Raw genomic sequence first — 19,644 nt, 5'->3', positions numbered from 1 at the left:
GGAACTGAACCCACGCTGCCCGCACCAAAGTCAGGCGAGTGTACCACTACACCATCAGTGACTCCAAGAATAAACATTTTGGCCAAAATACCAAACGGTTTGGCGCAAACATAACACTGCTCATCACCATGACTACAGTGAAGCATGGTGGTGGCCGAAACATATTTTGGGGCAGTTTTTCTTCAGCTGGAACGAGGGCTGAAGTCCTGGTTCTAAGAGGGTGTGAAATAACCACATTATTTCAGATGTTTATTTTTGCTTTCCTCTCAAAAACTAACACACAAACAAACAAACAAACAAAAACTTGAAAATTTAGAATTTACTTACAGGTTACAGGTCACATTAATGGTGGAAAAAGCTTTGCAATGATTTATCTTGGTCTCATTTTTTTAATATCACATAATCCTGGAATTTTAACAGGGGTGTGTAGACTTTTTATCTTTACTGAAGCCTCTCAAAAACCCCACCGATGTTTTAAAACTAGTGTACTTATACTACTTACACCTTTAGAATCATTTATTTATTTATTTTATTTAAAGCTAAATTACTCATAACCAGTAATAAAATTTCCGTAACAGGTTATCCCTTACTGAGATTTTTTTGGGGGAGAAAACATTGCTTGAAGCAGGTGAAATGCTCTTACACAAACCATGCCTGGTAAGAAAAAAAATCTTGGCAGTGCAAGAACAAACACTTTAGCCTTGATTTAAGATATTTAATTTTGGTTAGATTTTTGTACCAGCGCAAGCAACAAATGCTTGATTGTCGTGAAGTTGTCAGCGTTAACTTTTTTCCTCATACGCTATGCTCTTTGCTAGTAGAAGCTACACTAATAGCAGTGCTCAGGCCCCGCCCTGTCTGTCTTGGTAGCGAAAGCTGGACTTGCTATTGGCCCATCAGTACGTGAGGCGGGGCATACAGTCGCTCACTTGCTAGAAATAATTTTAGCAAGACGATGAATGTGGTGTGTAAAGTGTCCATTTTTGATCCTTTGGGTATTTTGACCAAAAGCTTATCACGAATATCTTATAAAAACATGTGGGAACTGTTCGAAATTATGGGGAGAAAAAAAAGCACAATATTTTTCCTTTATACAAGCGTTTTGGGAACTTTCGGTTTTGAAATGTTCTTAAACAATTAAGATTGAATAGCCTGCAAAATGTACTGTTATTTAAGAAAGAAATATCCTCGTTGGAGAAACAACAAATATCTGCAAGATTTCTCCTCACATCCATCATGTTATCTATCATCTTTTTTAGCCGTTCACAGACTTATTTTGTGCTGAGGCTCTGTCTCAGGGGAAGACAGGTCTCACAGGGACAATTTGTCCCCAAAACAGCTACTGGAAATCTGTTTACACAAAGTCCCTACAGCAGCTTCAGTTTGTTTACTTTTGTATGTATTTTAATCCAGCACACTATGTTCCAACAGGCCATAAACTAAATCCCCTCATCAATTTGCTTCACATACTGATACTATACTGATTCTACGTTATAGCATTTACTTATGATTATACTCGCTCCACCTAATTTAGAACTGGTGATGACATTGGACATAAAACGACATGCACTGGTTCCACGTGTAATAACTTTGAATTATTGTACATTTCAGACTTCCCTCAAGCTGTGGGGTCATTCTGTTTTATGACCTGGATAAATGTGGACAGCATGTTTTCACCCACAACCAATTTAAGAAGGTTCAGGAGGAAGCAGAGTGCCTTGATGTTGTTAACGTTACATTGCCATCTAGCGGCAATCCACTGTGACATTGTTAATTACGATTTTAACATGGACAGAAGCAAAATGACAAACTAGTTCAAACTTTTTCTTCCACAGTCACTTGTAATTGTTGACATTTTGACCAATACAGACAAATATTTTTTTTTTTTACAAGTGAAATTAACATGCTTTTTGATTTATTATATATAAATAACTACATAGAATCAGAATCATCTTTATTTTGCCAAGTATATCCCAAATAAACCGCAAGAAATTTGTCTGCGGTATATATAGTTTGTATATCATATATTGCACATAAATCATTGTGTCCATGCGGCCAATTAACACATTTTCCTTCATCCTGTTCAGGGTCATGTGTACAAATCCCGAGGGATTCTTTGGTTTAACCTTTGGCCACCGTTAAAGCATTACAAGGGTCCCTGGGGAGGATGTTGTGCGGACTCAGGCCAGGCAGGTGTCAGCTGCTGCTGTCAGGAGTGCAGTAATTGGCCACTTATTTTTCCTTGTGAAGTCCGTTATGATTTTGAAGTACATCAAATTCTTCACCAGGGTATGATTCAAATAGTGTGATTTAATGGCAGTTCCCTTTGAATTTCAATCCCTTTTTTTTTTTTTTTTTTTTTTAAATTTACAGCAAATTGAAGTGAAGTGGATGCAGGATTTATACAACTTGATGTAGGAGGTCAGTCATCAGGTGACACAAGTTAACTTGAAAAAACACACATTAAGCGGTCACCAGGCTCAGATGCGTGTTTCAATAATAACAATTCAATATTTAGCACAACTGACGCCGTGGTGATGAAATACAACATGCTGTAGTGCCTTAAGGTGGTAATCTCTCTTTTTTTGTGGGGAAGGGGCTGGCAACACTTTGGCACCGTCTCCCTGCCCAGTCAGATTCCTAAAAAATATTCTAGAAAATAACATTTACTTAAAAATATAATTACTATAAAAACCATATAAAAAGATTAGGAAACAGCCAGGCAGTGACTCAAAAGTATAATCCATAAAACATCCTAATGATCTATGAAATGGTTTCCATGTTCTTTATAAGACATACAAGAAAATAAGACAGACTACTATGCTAAAAGTCCACCTCTTGATAAAAAATGTATAAAAAGGTACAGTGTTTTGAGTTGAGGATGTTGCGTTTGTGCAAAGTGTACTGTTGATTTATTTAGCTTTCGTCAGGCGTTTGCACCCTGCCATCTCCCAGGAGTCTCTCCCTTTCTACTGGACTGCTCTCCTCCTCCGCGGCCGCCAGTCCGGCGCAGCACGGTATTCTGGCCAGCACAGGGCGGTGCAGTCCATTGTAGAGTGCTGTTCCCACCAGGAGAACCAAAAAGCCCAGCACCTGCAGACCGTGGAACTGCTCCCAACCCAGCGCCAGGCTCACCGCCCAGATGACCAGCGTACGCAGGCTGTCCAGCACCATGCGGGTCGTCGCGCTGATCTCCTTAGTGACGCTGATGCCGGCGAAGTTGAAGAAGGCGATGCTGACCGTGTTGCCCAGCAGGGCCAACACGATGAGAGGGCGAAATCCGATTTGACAGAAGGCGTCCAGTGCGTCTTCCAGAACCTGACGAGGGTTGTCGCTGAATTCGCCCACGTGGATGAAATACATGGGGATGAGCAGCAGTGACAGAACGAAGAAGCCAAAGAAACCTGGACACAGAAAATAGTGTATAATCCATCCGTCCATTTTCTATATCATCTAAAACAGGCTACAGTAGACCCCCATTCCTTACGGGAGGCATGTTCCACCCTTACCTGCGATCAGAAATTCAAGATACAGATACCATTTTATAGGGTGTCCTGAAAGACACTACACACTTTTTTCTATTTTGTTTCAGGTATAATTCGTATAGCCATGAGGCCATCAGCATTTGACAGCGTCTGCCATCCGGCAACGAGGTTTTCTGTCCCACAACTGCATAGTACCAATATTAAAAGCATATGACTGTCACACACACTTTTTAAACACATTGTAAATGTACTTGAAAACAAAACAAAAAATTGCAAGCATAAAATGCGCAACTTAAATTATTATTTTTAAAAAGTCAACATTAATATGATCAAAGTCCAGTCGACGAGTAGTTGGTGATGTCATATTCTTTACAGCACAGTGCTGCAATAATAATAATAAAAAATCACAGGCGGAATGACAGCATTGCAATGTCAACAGACAGTGATTTGTTTATTCTGTTTTGTGTCTTTTGCGTCCATTTTTTCACACTCTCGTGTGATCTTACTGTTGTAGTGAATTTAGTACCCTTTTCTGTGTTTACAGAGCACCTTTAAAACCAAAACAATGAGCCTAAAAGACACCAAAAGTGTCATCTTATTGTGCCTGAGCTTGGTCAATGTTGTTTGTCCTTTGATGTTTTAGCAATTGTACAATATGAATACACGATTGTTAGAATTTTAGGTGTAAATTTGTGTCGTGCTGATGTTTCTTAACACAGATTGTTGTTGATGACATGTATGTGATGCTTTGCCCTTTGCATTCTGCAGTATTGACTTTCCTTTTTTTGGGTTATCTACTATTGAAGCTATTGAGTAAAACACACTCTCAGAGTCGATATTGCTCTACCTTCAGTTCCAACGGCCCGCAGAGGATGGACGTCATGTTTGTAGACAAACTTTTCTTCTAGGACCATCTGCACCGCGACGATGACCTGAGCCATGATGATCAGAAGGTCACCTGAACGACTCAACAGAGGAGTTGTGGTTCAAATTGGGGAATTTCGAACAAATTAACCATCAATTACTTATTATATCTGCATTTTAATTGTTACAAATTCAAACTTTGCCAGGTTGAGGGAACATGGCATTTTTACTCACCACCAGTGATCTAAAATTTTCAGATTTGCAGATGAAATGGCTAGCCATATGTAAAAAAAAACTAGCGCAGCAGAAATGCTACTTGAAGCAACATTTAAACAACTTGTGGGTTTTTCAGATAAAGCTAAAGCAATACAAAAAAATACACTATTAATGCTTTCCACAGCATATTTCACGCTGTCAAAACTGTTAACTGTTGCACTGGTCGGCATTGTTCATTTCCTAAAAAGAAGACAATCTATTAATGTTGCACTTTCTTAAAAAGAAAACATTTAAGGTGTTGATGTTTCATTTAAAATGTCATTAAATCTTTTTCTTTCTACACCAAAAAATAGAGGGTTTTTTTTTTTTTTTTTGCATTTTTTTCCTTTTATTGTACCCAATATGAACCAAACTGTTCACTTCAACCCATGGTAAATACCAAACTGGTATTTTTGGTATACTGTTACACTGCTAGAGAGTATACATTTACAGTATGTGGCTTCGCCGTGACACTGCCACCTGAGGGTTACCATAACTTTGATGTGCCCTGTGACGAAAACCAGATTTACACTGCTGCTAAACAGTGTAACAATGTATCATGCCCACCGCTAGTTTGAACATACAATCACCACAGTTAGCACATTTTTAAAGTAATGGATTGGAATGAACAATAACTCCTCACCGGTGATGACGTCACTGAGTTTGTGGGAATCATCATGGTGTCCGCTGACAAAGTCTGCGAGGCCCACTATCACCAGGCCCAGGATGGTGATGAGGATTCCGATCCACTGGCTGGTCAACAGCCGGCGCCCGAGAAACGCCACAGAAAGTAGACCCGTGAAGATGATGACGGCTCCCCGCAGCATCTGGAAACTGGAGGCGCTGGTCATGTTGAGAGCTACACACCCAGACAAGAAATTCATGGGACATTAATTTGGGACTTATTTCCGTGAAGAATGGCAGAAAGAAAATGGACGCTACAGCGCCGAGGCACAATACCTTTTACCTCAGTCATTTTAGATGTACATTCCAGATTACGAAAAAACACAACATCTTTCTCATCCGAAATTTCAGGCCACTTCTAACTTGAAAAAACATGGTGCGTTAAGTTGTAGATCATGGTCTCAAACTGATGGCCCGGGGGCCAGAACCGGCCCGCCATCTCATTTTATGTGGCCCGCGAAAGCAAATCAAAACTGCTAAAAGTGTTCCAATGAAATGATGTTGAGATATTGCAAGCATTTTTTTTTCCAATCCCGCAACATGTTTTGAGAAGCTTCTGATTTCACAACTAGTTGTTCATCAATTTGTTGTGTATATCTAATGATATGAGGTGATAATTCCTTCATACGGGTTCATAGTCATAACGGCCCTCCGAGGGAAGTCATAACTACGATGTGGCCCGTGACAAAAATAACTTTGACACCCCTGTTGTAGATGTTTATTATTTTTATTTTGGCTCTGCATTTGCAAACGTTAGCCCTGTTTTATGGTCATAACTGTCAAATGTGCATCCTTTGGGGTATATGCTGCAGTCTCTTTCTCACACACACACACACACACATACACATACACATACACGCGCACGCACACACACACCAACTACGGTCATACTGTAAGTACCATAAAACGTAGCAATTAAAAAGCTGATACTTTTTCAAGAAAGCAGCTTTTTCATTCAATAATTTCAGTCAGTGAAGCAAATAATGTTTCTGTCTGTGCATATTTTGTTCTATTTTTGGCACGTTAAATGGTGGCAGGTGTGTGTGGATTCAGATTTAACATGAGTTTGAACGTGACTGGTTAACCGAACACAGTCACACCCAGTTATAAGAGAGTATGCAAACTTATGCAACCACTTTATTTCAGTTTATTTTTACTTCCCCTCTCGAAAAGGAAAAAAAAAATCACTTGAGTTGTTGAAAAAGTTTAAATGATTTATCTTGGTGTCATTTTTGTTAAATCATAAAAACCTGGGATTTGAACAGGGGTGTGTAGACTTTTTATATCCATTGTAGAGTTGCCTTGTTCGTGTTTCTGTATTTCTGCCTGGTGAGCCTATTGTGCTGTTTAACAGGTGTAGACAAAATAGTATAAGACCATTGGTTTTGACAGTTCTCCTTTGTTAAAATGTTAACTATGAAACACAAACAAAAAAACAAAAACTTGAACTGAACATTGCCATAAGCAAATTAAAAGAGGCAGTATAAAAGGCTGCAATGACTTACCAACATACATGGTTGAGGTGGCCAACATGTCACACATGGCGGGGGGGAAGAAGAGAAGAGGGTTGAAACTCTGGCCCGGGTTCATGTTGGGCACAGGCCTGCGTCGGTCATGGCAAAGTAGGATGTAGAAGACGCCCAGACAGCTGAACTCTCCCAGAAACATCCCCACTGCCTGGGTGAGAGACGCACAGAAGAACAGGAAGCGCATCAGAAACAGAAAAGAGATGACGCTGTCTTTTTTTTCCTTTTCTTTTTTAAATAGCTCAAATTCAGAATGTATTTCATCTTCTGTCACGTTTCACTTTGAAATTAAAACGAAAGCAGTTACCTGGACAAACGGGTGAGAGAATGCATGTTCGGGGTCACCATGGCAACCCTGGGCGCTGAACATGTCTGCCCATCTGTTACAAAAGTAGACCTTATCGCAGTCAGTTTTTTTAATATTTCACACAGTTAACAATGCAAACAGCTTCATGAGAAAAGGAGTTACGTACACATTTATATTTTCAGATAATCATAAGTACCTTTAGTGTGAAAAATTGACACTTTTCCGAATACTTTTAATGAAAGTATTATTACATACTTACATACTATTTTATTGAAAAATGATGTTATGGCCATAAAAGTATGACACTGTTCGTCTGCATCAGACCTGATTACCTTTAGGTGTTCCGTTCAGAATACGGATCAGTCTCTAGTTATGCAACACTTTGACAATATATAAAAGTGAAATAACGTTTTTTACTTCCTTTACCACACGTCAATTTAAGTTCCCCCAAAGGAACCAAAAACTGTCTTGCAAATTTGACACACCACAGAGAACAGTATTGTTAACAGGCTGGACACATTTGAATGCATCGGGAAAAAAAGTTTAAAAGTATGTGGAATCAGACTTCAAAATGGTGAATAATTGAGATGTTCTTTCAGATTTTTATGTGATTTTTAGTTTATTGGTTTATTTAATGTTCATGTTATAACAATACATGATGCATTTTTGCTGCTATGCAGATGAAACCAATTGATGATTTGGGTCTTGAGGTGAAAGGATTCCTACGTGTTACAGTATACCTAAAGAATCATTTATTGTGAACATACATACAGTAGCTAGTAACGCTTTATTATAGCGATTGAGTATTAAAAAAATGTGCAGATGTGTTTTTGTTCTTAATGAAATAATGCACTAATCCACAAGGTTTTATAGTCAGACCACAAGAGGAAGCGCAACTGATGTGTTGTCTGTTTCAGTGTGCAAGACAAGGGAATGTGGTTTCTAAAAGTCTTGACGAAGCACTTTGTTCAAGCTTTGCCCATCACGACATATATCACAAAATAGACTTTGTCACCTGATTCCTTGTGTTTAACATGCTTCAGTAAACGTAGTCCAAATGGGGTGCAACGAACGCTGCATGGTGCGTCCGCCTCATCAGGTGACTGCAGTGAAACTTTAGCTGTTAGTAGCCTTATTCGTTAGCCTGCCTGCCATGTGACCCGCTTGTAAAGTCCGCACTGGCTGGGTGGTTTGAACTTTAAACGACACTCATTTGAGAGGGTGTATGCTGCTCAGCTGACCCTCCCAGCTGACTTGTGACTTGGTGAGGCGGGATACAGCCTGGACTGGTTGCCAGCCAATCACAGGGCAATATTACAAAATATTTGTTTTAAAAATAGGTAACAACAATCTGTCAAATGTTATCTGATTTGCTATGCATATGCAAGCTTAGACTCTGCACTGTCAACCCAAGCTCTCCCAGCTGAGTGATAACTAAAACTGAATGATATATACTTTTTTTTAACATTTTACATTCACATTTTAGCTTTTGATTTTTATCTGAACTATCTGTCCATTTTAAAAGTTAAATGTTTCCCGTGAGCACAGAATTTTGCAGTATTTGATCAAAAATAGAACTTCTTCTCAATATATTTTAGGGCTTGCCAGTCTTGCAGTTGTATTATGTACTTATTGTGATCTAACACATAACAGGCTGCGGCATGCATCAGGGTGTGTTTCCAACACCCCATGTTTTTCATTATAATGTTACTGAGTCACTGGAGCTTTGGTCGTCTGATAAAGTTGGTCTGAATCGTGTTTCCCTCGTGGCAGTAGTCTTATCTTACTTACATACAACAACAACAACACATCAATCACCCATGAAGTTATCGACTGCTTCCCAGCTCCAATTAATTAGTAATTACATGTAAATACGATGAGCGAAAAAACAATAACAAAAAGAGATCATTTAAAACTACTTCTTGTTTGTCATACAATAGGGCAATGTGTTTAATGGTTTATTAGCACATTTTGTGCAATTAACTAAATACTCTCCCTTACGCGGTTCTAACGGCATTAGCCTAGCATCACAGCACAATGGCCACCTACGGCGGTGTACTTACTTCGCCGACAACGTGTTTATAGAGCCGGTTATCAGCATAAGTCCCGCGAGGAACAGTTGGTATTTGGTCCACGCCATCCCGGGGAGTGTGAACGGGACAAATGAAGCAGGGACAAGAGAGACCACCGAGTAGTCTCAAAATCTCCGTGGGATCCCAGCAGACTCTGAACGCCACATGACGACTCACGGTCAGCTGACTACAGCCGCAACAACATGCTGCCTTCAATGTCAATCAGAATTTTAGAGTTCAATAAATTACATTGATTAATCGAGTTGGACAAGCAAAAATGTGTTTGTGTGTTTTAAATGAAATAAATGACACAATTCTACAAAGATTTGGAGTGCACTTTACCCCTTAACATCCCCAACCTTGTTAACGGAATCTAACCGAGGTTAACCGTCATAAACATTTTTACAGAGAAACTTGAATCTATCAAGAGTGTCATGTGGGAAAACACCAGGGGGAGACAAAGACCAGCTGTAAAAAAAATGTAAAAGCTATAAAAAAAAATTTAAAAAAAGTCTACGCACCCTTGTTAAAATGCTACGTTTTTGTGATATGAAAATGAGACCAATATCATTAAAAAATAATCCACCATTAATGTGACCTATATATTGTGTAAAAAAGAGAAATATGTTAGCAAGGGGAAGTAAAAATAAACTGAACACATTGTGAACATTGTGAACCTGAGTTGTGCCCTAGAGTGTAGTGAGTGTGAGTTTTTCCCAATATAGTAAAATGTATTTTTTAATACCTGCCCTTTAAAGTACCACGGCTCAGTATGAGTGCAAACCAGTGAGTGCTACAGATTTCCAGCTGAATTTCCTCCCTTCTGGTTTCACCCCTCAATTAGGACACTTAAGAGAATTGTAATAACAACATTCTGTTCCCTGCTCACAGAAGCAGAACCCCTTTACTTCCACTCTAGCATCAACTGCTGACGTGGATGAACAAACCATCATGGCCAGGCTTCTGAAATGTCACCTGACGGCTTCGTGCCACGGCTGCTCACCTTCCTGTACTGTGGCTTAAGTGGACCTGACCACAGTTATGCACGAACGCTTCTCATGCAAAGCTCATTTGTGCATACTTTACACACGTCACGGGTGACTTTCTGCTGTTATTTAAATCGCAAATTCAGCATTACCTGCTCACGAATGTGATATATAACCTGTACTGTTCTCAGCTATTCTCTCCAGATGGAAACATACTCCAGAAATCAAATCATGTGCTGAATACATGCTTAACATGTTATATGTCACAATGGAAAATGATAACCCTAGTTGTTAGTATTTGCAAAGATTTACAGTATTTCTTATATTGATACTACCACTGTACCAAACAAATGTCCTTTTTTTTAAGGAAAAGCATTGCTGTTTTTTCCCCCAATGCAGATAACAATAAAAAATACAGTCTAGACAGTGTTAATTTAGCAAATAAAACACTGCTTTTCTTGAAAAAAAAAAAAAAAAAAAAAAACGTTTCTAAGTGACCACTAAACTTGTGCAGTGTACTGTATGTACTGTATACAAAGGTGTGTTTTCATGGAAAACTTGAAATTATCTGGGCGATCCCAAACTTTTGAATGGTAGTGTATTTAGGGGCCATCGGCTCTCCACTCCTCGGAAACGTCCGTAACTAAGGAAGTTCCGTACCACTTTTTTTCCCCAGACTGATAACAGTATGAGTATTCCCTCTTGAGTACTCACCGATACCAAGTACTGATACCACTAGTACTTTTGATACATAAAATTTCTATTAAGCTCCCCCGAATTCTTCTGGTGGCCCCCAAGAGGAGGCCACCTCACATTTTGAAAAATGAAAGCACCACCACCAACAATAACAATACCGAATAATACATACAGTCAAGCATGCACATATATATTGATTGGTTTGTTGTAATGTTGTGTGTGTCGGCCATAGAAAGAATCATATCACATACTGTATTTGAATCATTATCTGTTTCATGGGAAGATATTCAATCTCACCGGAAGTTAACAAAATGCTCTGTAACCCAGAGTAAACCTCTGTGTGTTTTAGGAGATGACGAATTCCCACGGTGACGCGGTGCCGCCTGACCCGTGGCCCGCTGTCCTTTCTCTCCGCTCCTGCTCTACGATGGTTATCTGCTGTATCAGCAGCACGCCGGGGCGGTTGTCGTGACGGCGCGCGAGCCGCCGAGGGCTGTCATTTGGTTATGCAACTCGGACTCCGACGGCGCTAATAGCCAGAACCCGACTTTGCGTGGTCACGGGAGGCCATCAAAAACATGTCGCCTTAAAAAGTGTCTCATCCCCTTGAGAGTTTCAAAGGCGGGCTGAAATGGAAGAAGTTCTTTTGAGACATTTAAAAATTCACCTGGGGCAAGCCACGTCATGTGTTTTCTTTTATAGCGAACCTGATCCCACGACAAAGAGAACTTCAAAATGTGGTTTAATGTTTCCGTTTCTTTCGTCTGAGATGAGAGCCAATGAAATCACATTGCCAGCGAGAGGTTCAGCTTAGTTAATGTCTCACTAGTGGATGTCGTAGCCGGCAACATGCTTGTGGCAGAACGGCAAACTTGTTGACTCGTTTAAAACACAATCAGGCCATTGTCAATATTAGTGCAGCACAGGGGGGAAATAAGCACCACGGTACAAAGGCAACTTCCATGAGTAAAGCCAAATCAATAACAACTGACAGGGTTTTACTATTACTCCACAATGTCTAAACTCTTACTTTGTCTGCATTCTGCGTTTTTTTAAAAAGAAGAGATACGATTGATGTGGCACCTTCCTGAAAAAGAAGCTATTAATGTTTCATTTGAAAAGTCTTTCCCTGTTTAAATGAAACATAAGAAGTTCAATTTGCATTTTGTACTCTCACATTGCCAAATGTTAACCAAACCATGACGGTACCAAACTGTGTTTTTTGGCATATCGTTTCACTCCAAGCAATTGCACATTTATGTGCTTTCACCATATTAACCGGCCCTCTGAGGGCAAGCATAACTATGATGAAAATAAGTATACCCTGTGTTAGACGTTTGCTGAACAACGGTCCTGCAACGTATGCTAACTACCTCACGTGATGTCATACTTGATGACGGGTCAACCTCCAATTTTTTATGTGATTTTCAGGGGCAATTTTTTACCCAAACTTTTGGTTAATTTTCAAATTTTACAGCCTAGATATTTTGAGGTTCTGTTGTATATTGTGTTTCATGTACTAGAAAATGTACTGTGTAGCCAACATACCACACGGAAATCTTTTTATTGTCATGATACAAGTGTACGATGATTGGCAATTATGGTTCATTGTCGCAATCTTGCATATGTGTGGTTGTACGGATCACAAAGTAATCACTTGCCGCTCCAATCTGGACCGATCATCAAGCTGTTGAGGATCTTTTCCACAAGGCCGGCACATTTTCCTGCAGATCATCTGGGAGGACACCTAATCATACGTGACACCGGAGCAGGACTGCCGATATGATGTTAATCTCAGTGGAAGTCAAAAGCAATTCTGAGCCTCTCAGCGTTTTTCTGCCTACGAGATAAAACGATACAATCGAAACTGCGGGGAAAACTGCGATGTGATACCTAGTTCAGTGCCTTACATGCTTCTGTTTTTCGATGTGTTAGTCGTCACTTTAAATTAAAAGTAGCCAGCAAATGACTTCCGTATATCCACATAATTGACTTATATTCATTTGTAAGCATTATGTATTTACATGCAAAATCAATGCGCACATCTCTAGAGAAGTAAGCCTGAGCTGTGTCACAAAAAAAACCAATGAATTATTATTTTTTTGTCTGTCAAAACAAGCTTGTGGGCTCAAGGTTGGCACATGTGACACACCATGCCTGTAGCGCTACAACAAGAGGGTGCTGCTTTTTTTGGTTTTGAACCTAATGTATTGTGACACCGGAGATGGACGGCTTTCAACAATGGATGACAAGATTATACTTACTGACATCATTACAAGGTAACATTTGTGAGTTTGATTATTCATTAGACAACTTTCCAATCTTCTGGGAAGAACACTTTCTGCATGACGTTGGAACATGTCTGTGGGAATTTTGTCCCATTAGCCACAAAAACATTTGTGAGTTCAGACTGACTGATGCTGGACTCAAAATGCATTTGTTGAGGTTAAGGTCTAGATTCTCAAGTTATTCCTCACCAGACAACTCCGATGGAGCATTTATGGACCTTTGTAGCATGTGTGAAAGAAAAGGGTCTTCCCTAAGCTGTTCCCACAAAGCTGAAAGCCTAGAATTGTCCAAAATATCTTAAAATGAAGAATTGAGTTTAAAGTTAAGTGAAAATAAATGTCTTCTAAATTTGACACACAAAAGAGAAACGTGTTGTTACCAACCCTGCCAAATTTGAATGATTAAGAAAATTAGTACTTCAAGTATTTCAAAATTGTGAAAAATTGAGCCATTTTCTCTTCATTGTGGGCGTGTCTGCTGAATGCGGTGAAACCATGCCCCACTCAACTGCCAATCAAATACCACTACTACATGTATGAGCCAAGAAAATATATCCGCTAAAAGACACCAGTGGCTGGAATATATCCAATCGGGTTGTCGGGGGCTTTTCCACGCTGTGACAACAATACACTCTCAAGGACCGTCAGACTTTTCTCATTTTCCCTCGCTCTTCTGCCTTCACTCCGTGAGGTGCACACACTCACAGCCGACAACGAGGCACTCTAAAGCGGCCTAGCCAACCCGAAGCCACAGTCCACACGCTGGCTCTCACACTGGACGTTTTTCCACCCTCACTCTTCCCCCCTCAATCCCTGATATGCACGCACTCATGGCTGACAACGACCATCTGAAGGGCAAATGTATTTTCGGGTTGTTGGCCAGCTAACTTTGCAATTTGCCTGTTATCTCCATGCTTTCTCCTTTTTTCACCGGGTACTCTGGTTTCCTCCCACATTTAGAAAACATTCATGTTATATGAATTGAAGACTCTAAATTGCCTGTATAGTGTGAATACTTGTTTATTTACAGTATATGCACCCTGCAATTGACTGGTGACTGGTCTCGGGTGTACCCGGTCTGTTGCCTAAATGTAGCCTGTTTATGGATTCAATGAAAATAGATTGTTAACAGAAAACTGAGCATAACGACAAGAGGTACTCAGTAAAAATATTTCTGCTGACTATTATATGCCACTAAAATAATAGTATAACTCTATCACGTTATGGTAAGACATGGGCCATAGATCACTTTTGTGAATAATAACTATTAAGTCTGCATTTTAATAATAACAATAAAAAAAACATTGTTTCTCTCTCCCAAATCTCCATGCTTGTCATTTGCTTAGAAAATATGGCAACAGATAGCCTCTCTGTGGAAGAATATACAATTTTCATTGCAGTTTTTCTGCAATCTTTTGTTGTGGCAAACCTTTCTAAACGACAGTGCTACACTGGTTTGCACACAGAACAGCTGCAATGTAATATATATATATATATATATATATATATATATATATTTGTACAATTTCAGACTAACCAGCTACAAGTTCCTTCAAATATACCAGTGCTGAACCCCAAACTTTAGCTCCAACTTGTTTTTTCTTTTTTTCCTCTTTTTACCTGAAACACCAAGACATTTTGTATATATTAAAAATATATAAAGTCAAAACATTTAGAGATACAAACTTTTCATTGGTCAGTGACGATATGCAGTACAGTACATACAGTATGTGAGATTATAGATTCATCAGCAACAATATTGATTTTTGTGTATTGCACCAATTATTTGATACATTGGGATTTTGTCCCTATTGTACATACGTACATACACCATATTCAAGAAAAATAGGATAATACAAATCCAATGTCAATGAAGGCCTTCTATAATTAACAACTTACAGTTTCATCAGAGTAGACTCCGTACAGATTCTAATGAAGTGACTAAAGTTGCTCCCAGGCCTCATTGTGCATACTCTCTTTTCTGCTGTCAGCATTAGTTGATCGGAGGGACATCTTCAGCAAGTGCCAACAGCTTGTATGGCAACAAAGCTGGCTTCATGCGTGTCTGAAGCCTTGTAAGCAGAATAATTACAGAAGATATGTATGGGAGATGGGGGTAAGAGGAGAACTGTACCAGATTCAACGACAACAATGCTTGGAGGTCACAGTTATGCAACAGCACAGATGTCGCAGCATCACATAAGAGGATAGATACCCTCTACAGTCCTCTTTGGTGCATGACATTTTCGTGGCTTTAAACATATATATTTTAGCCATTTATTTCAGTCCAATGTATTATATTTGAATTGTGACACCCCTGCACATGCCTAACAACATTACAATGAGATATGGATTCAACCTCCAATTGTTTTCACAATTTTCCAGTCATAATAATCAAATACTTTCAGAATAAGCTTATGACCCTTGAGGCGCATTCCACTATTATATCCCTACGGGAAATAAACCACCTTGTATTTATATAAAACAGAGACCATGGCCTTTATATAACAGCCCAATACCAGTTGTCAATTACACTGTCCATAATTTTGTACATGGTGGACATACAACACAGTACAGTATATCGTGTTACATTGTAAGCGTCATGTTACATAGCCAGGCTTGCTTATCCCAACCCTCCAAATAGTGTAAGATACCTGTTGAAGCCTAACTCTACTTACCACAATTTGTTCCGTGATGATGGTTGGCTTCTACAGTACTTTCAAAACACATTTTGTCATAGGAAGTAATGCTGAGCAAATACATTTGTACCATCACTTCGTATGCAGAAGCGATGGTACTGAAAGAAATTGGAGGAAGGGCATCACACAACAAATCAACATCCGCACATTTATTGGTCTTGTACTTGTACTCGTTCAGACATTGTATTTGTTTAGTGAAGAATGGCAATTGATTGTACAAGTGGTATTGTTCCTTCGCAAGGATGAGATGAGAGAAAGTGCTTTTCTCTGAGTGCTAATGAGAATCAGTACCCTCCTCTCCCACCTCGCTCGCCTTGCTGGATAACAAATACGTCTGTTGTCTCCTCTCTAAAATCAGGCAATATCTTTATTGTGTTGATTATCAAGTGTTTGCCACTGGAAGATACCATGTGTGATGTATGCCAACAACAGCTTATACTCACAACACTCATCCAAAGAAGTGCTTAGCCAGTCACGCGTGGAGAATTCGATCTGCAGATGTCGTTTGTGAACTTGAACCATCAGTGGTGATAACCAGTGGGGGACATCGCAGTAACCGTAGCGACAGTCATCGAACGTGAAAGGGGTCCAGACTGATGCGCTAGTATTATCGTATACTTAACATTTTTCACCAATAAATAATTTTAAGTTTGTTTTAGTAGTTTTTTATTTGTGATTTAATTGTCAAACGTTGTGCCAAAATAAGTTATTAAATGTGTCACAGCAGAGTACTCTAGTGTTGACATTATCTGTGAATTTGCATCATGTAATCTCTTGATGTCATAATCTACAGTGCTGTATATATTTTTTCAAAATTTCAAACAGTTCGTAGGTCAGGTGTCTTAATAAAAGGTTTCATGACATTCTATACAAGGACAAAGAATTAAAGCACAGTTAATGTCCTTTTTGGCAGAGGTATGGTAGGTTTCTGTCACATGCAAATGCAGAGGACAGCTTTTGTTACCATGACGACCGAGGGTGGTGCTAGGGTGTTGTGATGAAGCTCAGGTTACTCAGTGTGACCAACTTACATTTTCGACCCTTATAGCTATTCAAAAAACAAAACAAAAACACTACCAACAGAGGAGATACTATTACTGTTTTGTAGGCTTTCTAATTCAACTCTGACATAACCACACCTTCAGCCAATAATGAAGTGAGAAGGAAACAAATGAACGGACCACATGAAACATGAATGCATGAAGTATTGTTTTAAACCAAAACATGTTTTTATTCGGAAAAAAAGTTAACTCATTGTGTTAATATACACCCACACACGTTAACTGCTGTCCTTCTTTCGGGTACAATGGTATTTTGCAGTTAATCGGTATCTGTACGTAGAAAAATAGATGTGTCACAAATAAATGTTAGCATGACTTGTTTAGTGGAACATTGTAAAAAATAAAATAAAGAAATAGAAACAATCACGGGGCTGTGGGGGAAAAGGACACTGCATGAAGACCTGAAATAGTCTGATGTGTGTTATTTGAGCAAAGTGCATGAGATTCAAACTCTGAGGCCATTTATTAATGAGGTTTACTGCCAATAATCTCAGTCATCAACATTATACATATGTTTTAAATAATTAAAAAAAAAGTGGTTTCCATACAACAAGAAACAAATGTGCACTGACTTCCAGTGTCAAAGCATACAACAATCTTCTAAGGTGCAGCAGTGAACTAGATATGACCTTCTAGTATGTACAAAGTGAGTTTACATGCAAGAACTGTGATGTAAGAAAATATATTGACAGGCAACAAGTAAACAAGAGCCAGATACGGAAGAGGAAACAAAGTATGATGGAATCAATTCATTTGTATAAAATTGTGATGTCTGATTGGAGTGACGGCGGGGCCCAGTGGTTGAAACACAGTCACTAATGTCCCTTACCTCCATATTTGATCCTGAACAATCATTCTGAACTTTAACATAAAGTATCTCAGAGAAAAAAGATGAAGCCCACTGAAAAATTTGGCTTGAACGCAACACAAAGGAAAAGACACTCAGATCTGTTTCTATGGATTCAGAAAACAATATTTCCCTCAGCAATGTCAGTTAAGGTGGACACCTTATGTCAGGTTTTCACATTTTGTCTTTTAAATGTGTAGAACATATACAACCAGAGTCTTTTTGGAAACAATGACGACGAGTCATTAAAACATATGAATTTAAGAAAGGTGATATTTACATGTGATACCTCCTGCTCCCTTTGTCCTTTTTTGACCCTTGTTATGTCTTACAAATGATACCAGAAAATAACAATGACCAAGCAAACGTGAGTAACAAAAGCCTCTAAAATGTTCAGTATCAATAACCTTTGCCACTGAGATAAAATCTTTAATCACTGTTTCATTTTTGTGTTTCGGTTGAGTGGGATATTGGTCAAGGACCTACTTAAAACGTTTGTACAATGGAACCTGGATATAACAGACTAATAGGGGATGGGGGCTCGTCCGATATAGCCGATAGTCCGATACATTGAAACACTTTTTTAAGGCCCTATGCACCCATATTACTCTACAGTACAAATTATTGTTTTGTATTTTTTTTCATGGCCTAAAACGCCCAGTAGAGTACAAAGTTATTGTAAATAAATATTTTTTAAAAAAGCTTGAAAATGTTTGAAAGTTTCACATTTTATCCACACTTACCATGCTGGTGTGCTTGGTCATGGTGACATTGTTGACGTTCGGGACTCATCATAGGCGAGTCGCTTTCATGAGCCGCAGGGAATTAGTGGGCTTCCTAATTCCAAATCTGTTGCTACAGGCGAACGTTTTGACAAAAACAAAAAACTGTTACTGTACCAAAAATAGCGCATTCCAGACTCCAGAGACTTCTCTGCATGGCGTTCTATGTACATTAGACAATAGATATAACCATTACAACATGGCCGCCACGTCAATACCCCACATTCAACATGGCCACCACATAGGCACGGGAGGCACATCTTTTGGAACAGGATCTAGTTACCGTATTTTCACGACCATAAGGCACACTTAAAAGTCTTAAATTTTCTCCAAAATAGACGGGCACCTTATAATGCAGCACGCCTTATGTGTGCACGGAGTTCCAAAATCTGTAAATGTTGTTGTGTGACTTTGATGAGCGCTCCACTTGACTGACTGGGAGCATTTCCTGCCGACAGGCTGCTTATATAGAGGAAAGGTGGACGTGAGCACAGCATGTGGACGTTAAAGGGGGAAGGGTGCCCGTGAAAGAGGACGCTAAAGGCACGCCTCCAGTAGGTATATCGTGCCAGTATGTGCAAACATCATCGGTTTGGCTAAGGACCCTCAAAAATGTCACCTACGAAGAGACACGCTTACGAAGCACAGTTTAAACTGCAAGCTATCAGTTACGCGGAGGAACATGGAAATCAAGCATCCGCGAGAGAATTCAAGATTAACGAATGCATGGTCCGCAAGTGGTAGAAGCAGGAAAACGCCGGCATCATTGCTGAACAGCCCCCCGGCGACGAGACTGACTCCGACAATGACGAGAGGGAACCCGGCATGTTGAATGGAGAACTTGCCCAGCTGTTCATTTCGGATACAGAAGATGAGGACTTTGATGGCTTTTTGGATGAGGATTGATCAAAGAATAACGTGAGTACTTTGTTAAATACTTCAATAAAGTACAACCGAACTCAGTTTTGCTCCACTGCCTTTTGAAAAACATACACTAGCATGCATGCTAGCGTATGTTTTGCGTGCATGCTAAAACATACACTAGCATGCATGCTAGCGTATGTTTTAGCATGCACGCATGCTACCGTATGT

The 19,644-nt window shown here is 39.4% G+C and overlaps 1 protein-coding gene across 1 annotated transcript; it reads right to left on the bottom strand.

Annotated features, from left to right (window-relative positions):
* Positions 1 to 1,937: 1,937 nt before the first annotated feature.
* slc35f6 (solute carrier family 35 member F6) lies at positions 1,938 to 9,366 on the bottom strand. Its single transcript, XM_061704990.1, has 6 exons — positions 9,185 to 9,366; positions 7,122 to 7,194; positions 6,794 to 6,965; positions 5,248 to 5,463; positions 4,333 to 4,443; positions 1,938 to 3,404 (listed from the first exon to the last, which is right to left on the bottom strand). Exons 1-6 carry the CDS (start codon positions 9,259 to 9,261, stop codon positions 2,917 to 2,919), a joined length of 1,137 nt encoding a protein of 378 aa, XP_061560974.1. The 5' UTR covers positions 9,262 to 9,366; the 3' UTR covers positions 1,938 to 2,916.
* Between the last annotated feature and the right edge of the window lie 10,278 nt (positions 9,367 to 19,644).

This window comes from Phycodurus eques, chromosome 18, assembly GCF_024500275.1.
Source record: "Phycodurus eques isolate BA_2022a chromosome 18, UOR_Pequ_1.1, whole genome shotgun sequence".
Taxonomy (NCBI): Eukaryota; Metazoa; Chordata; class Actinopteri; order Syngnathiformes; family Syngnathidae; genus Phycodurus; species Phycodurus eques.
This window is presented reverse-complemented; position numbering and strand designations above follow the sequence as displayed.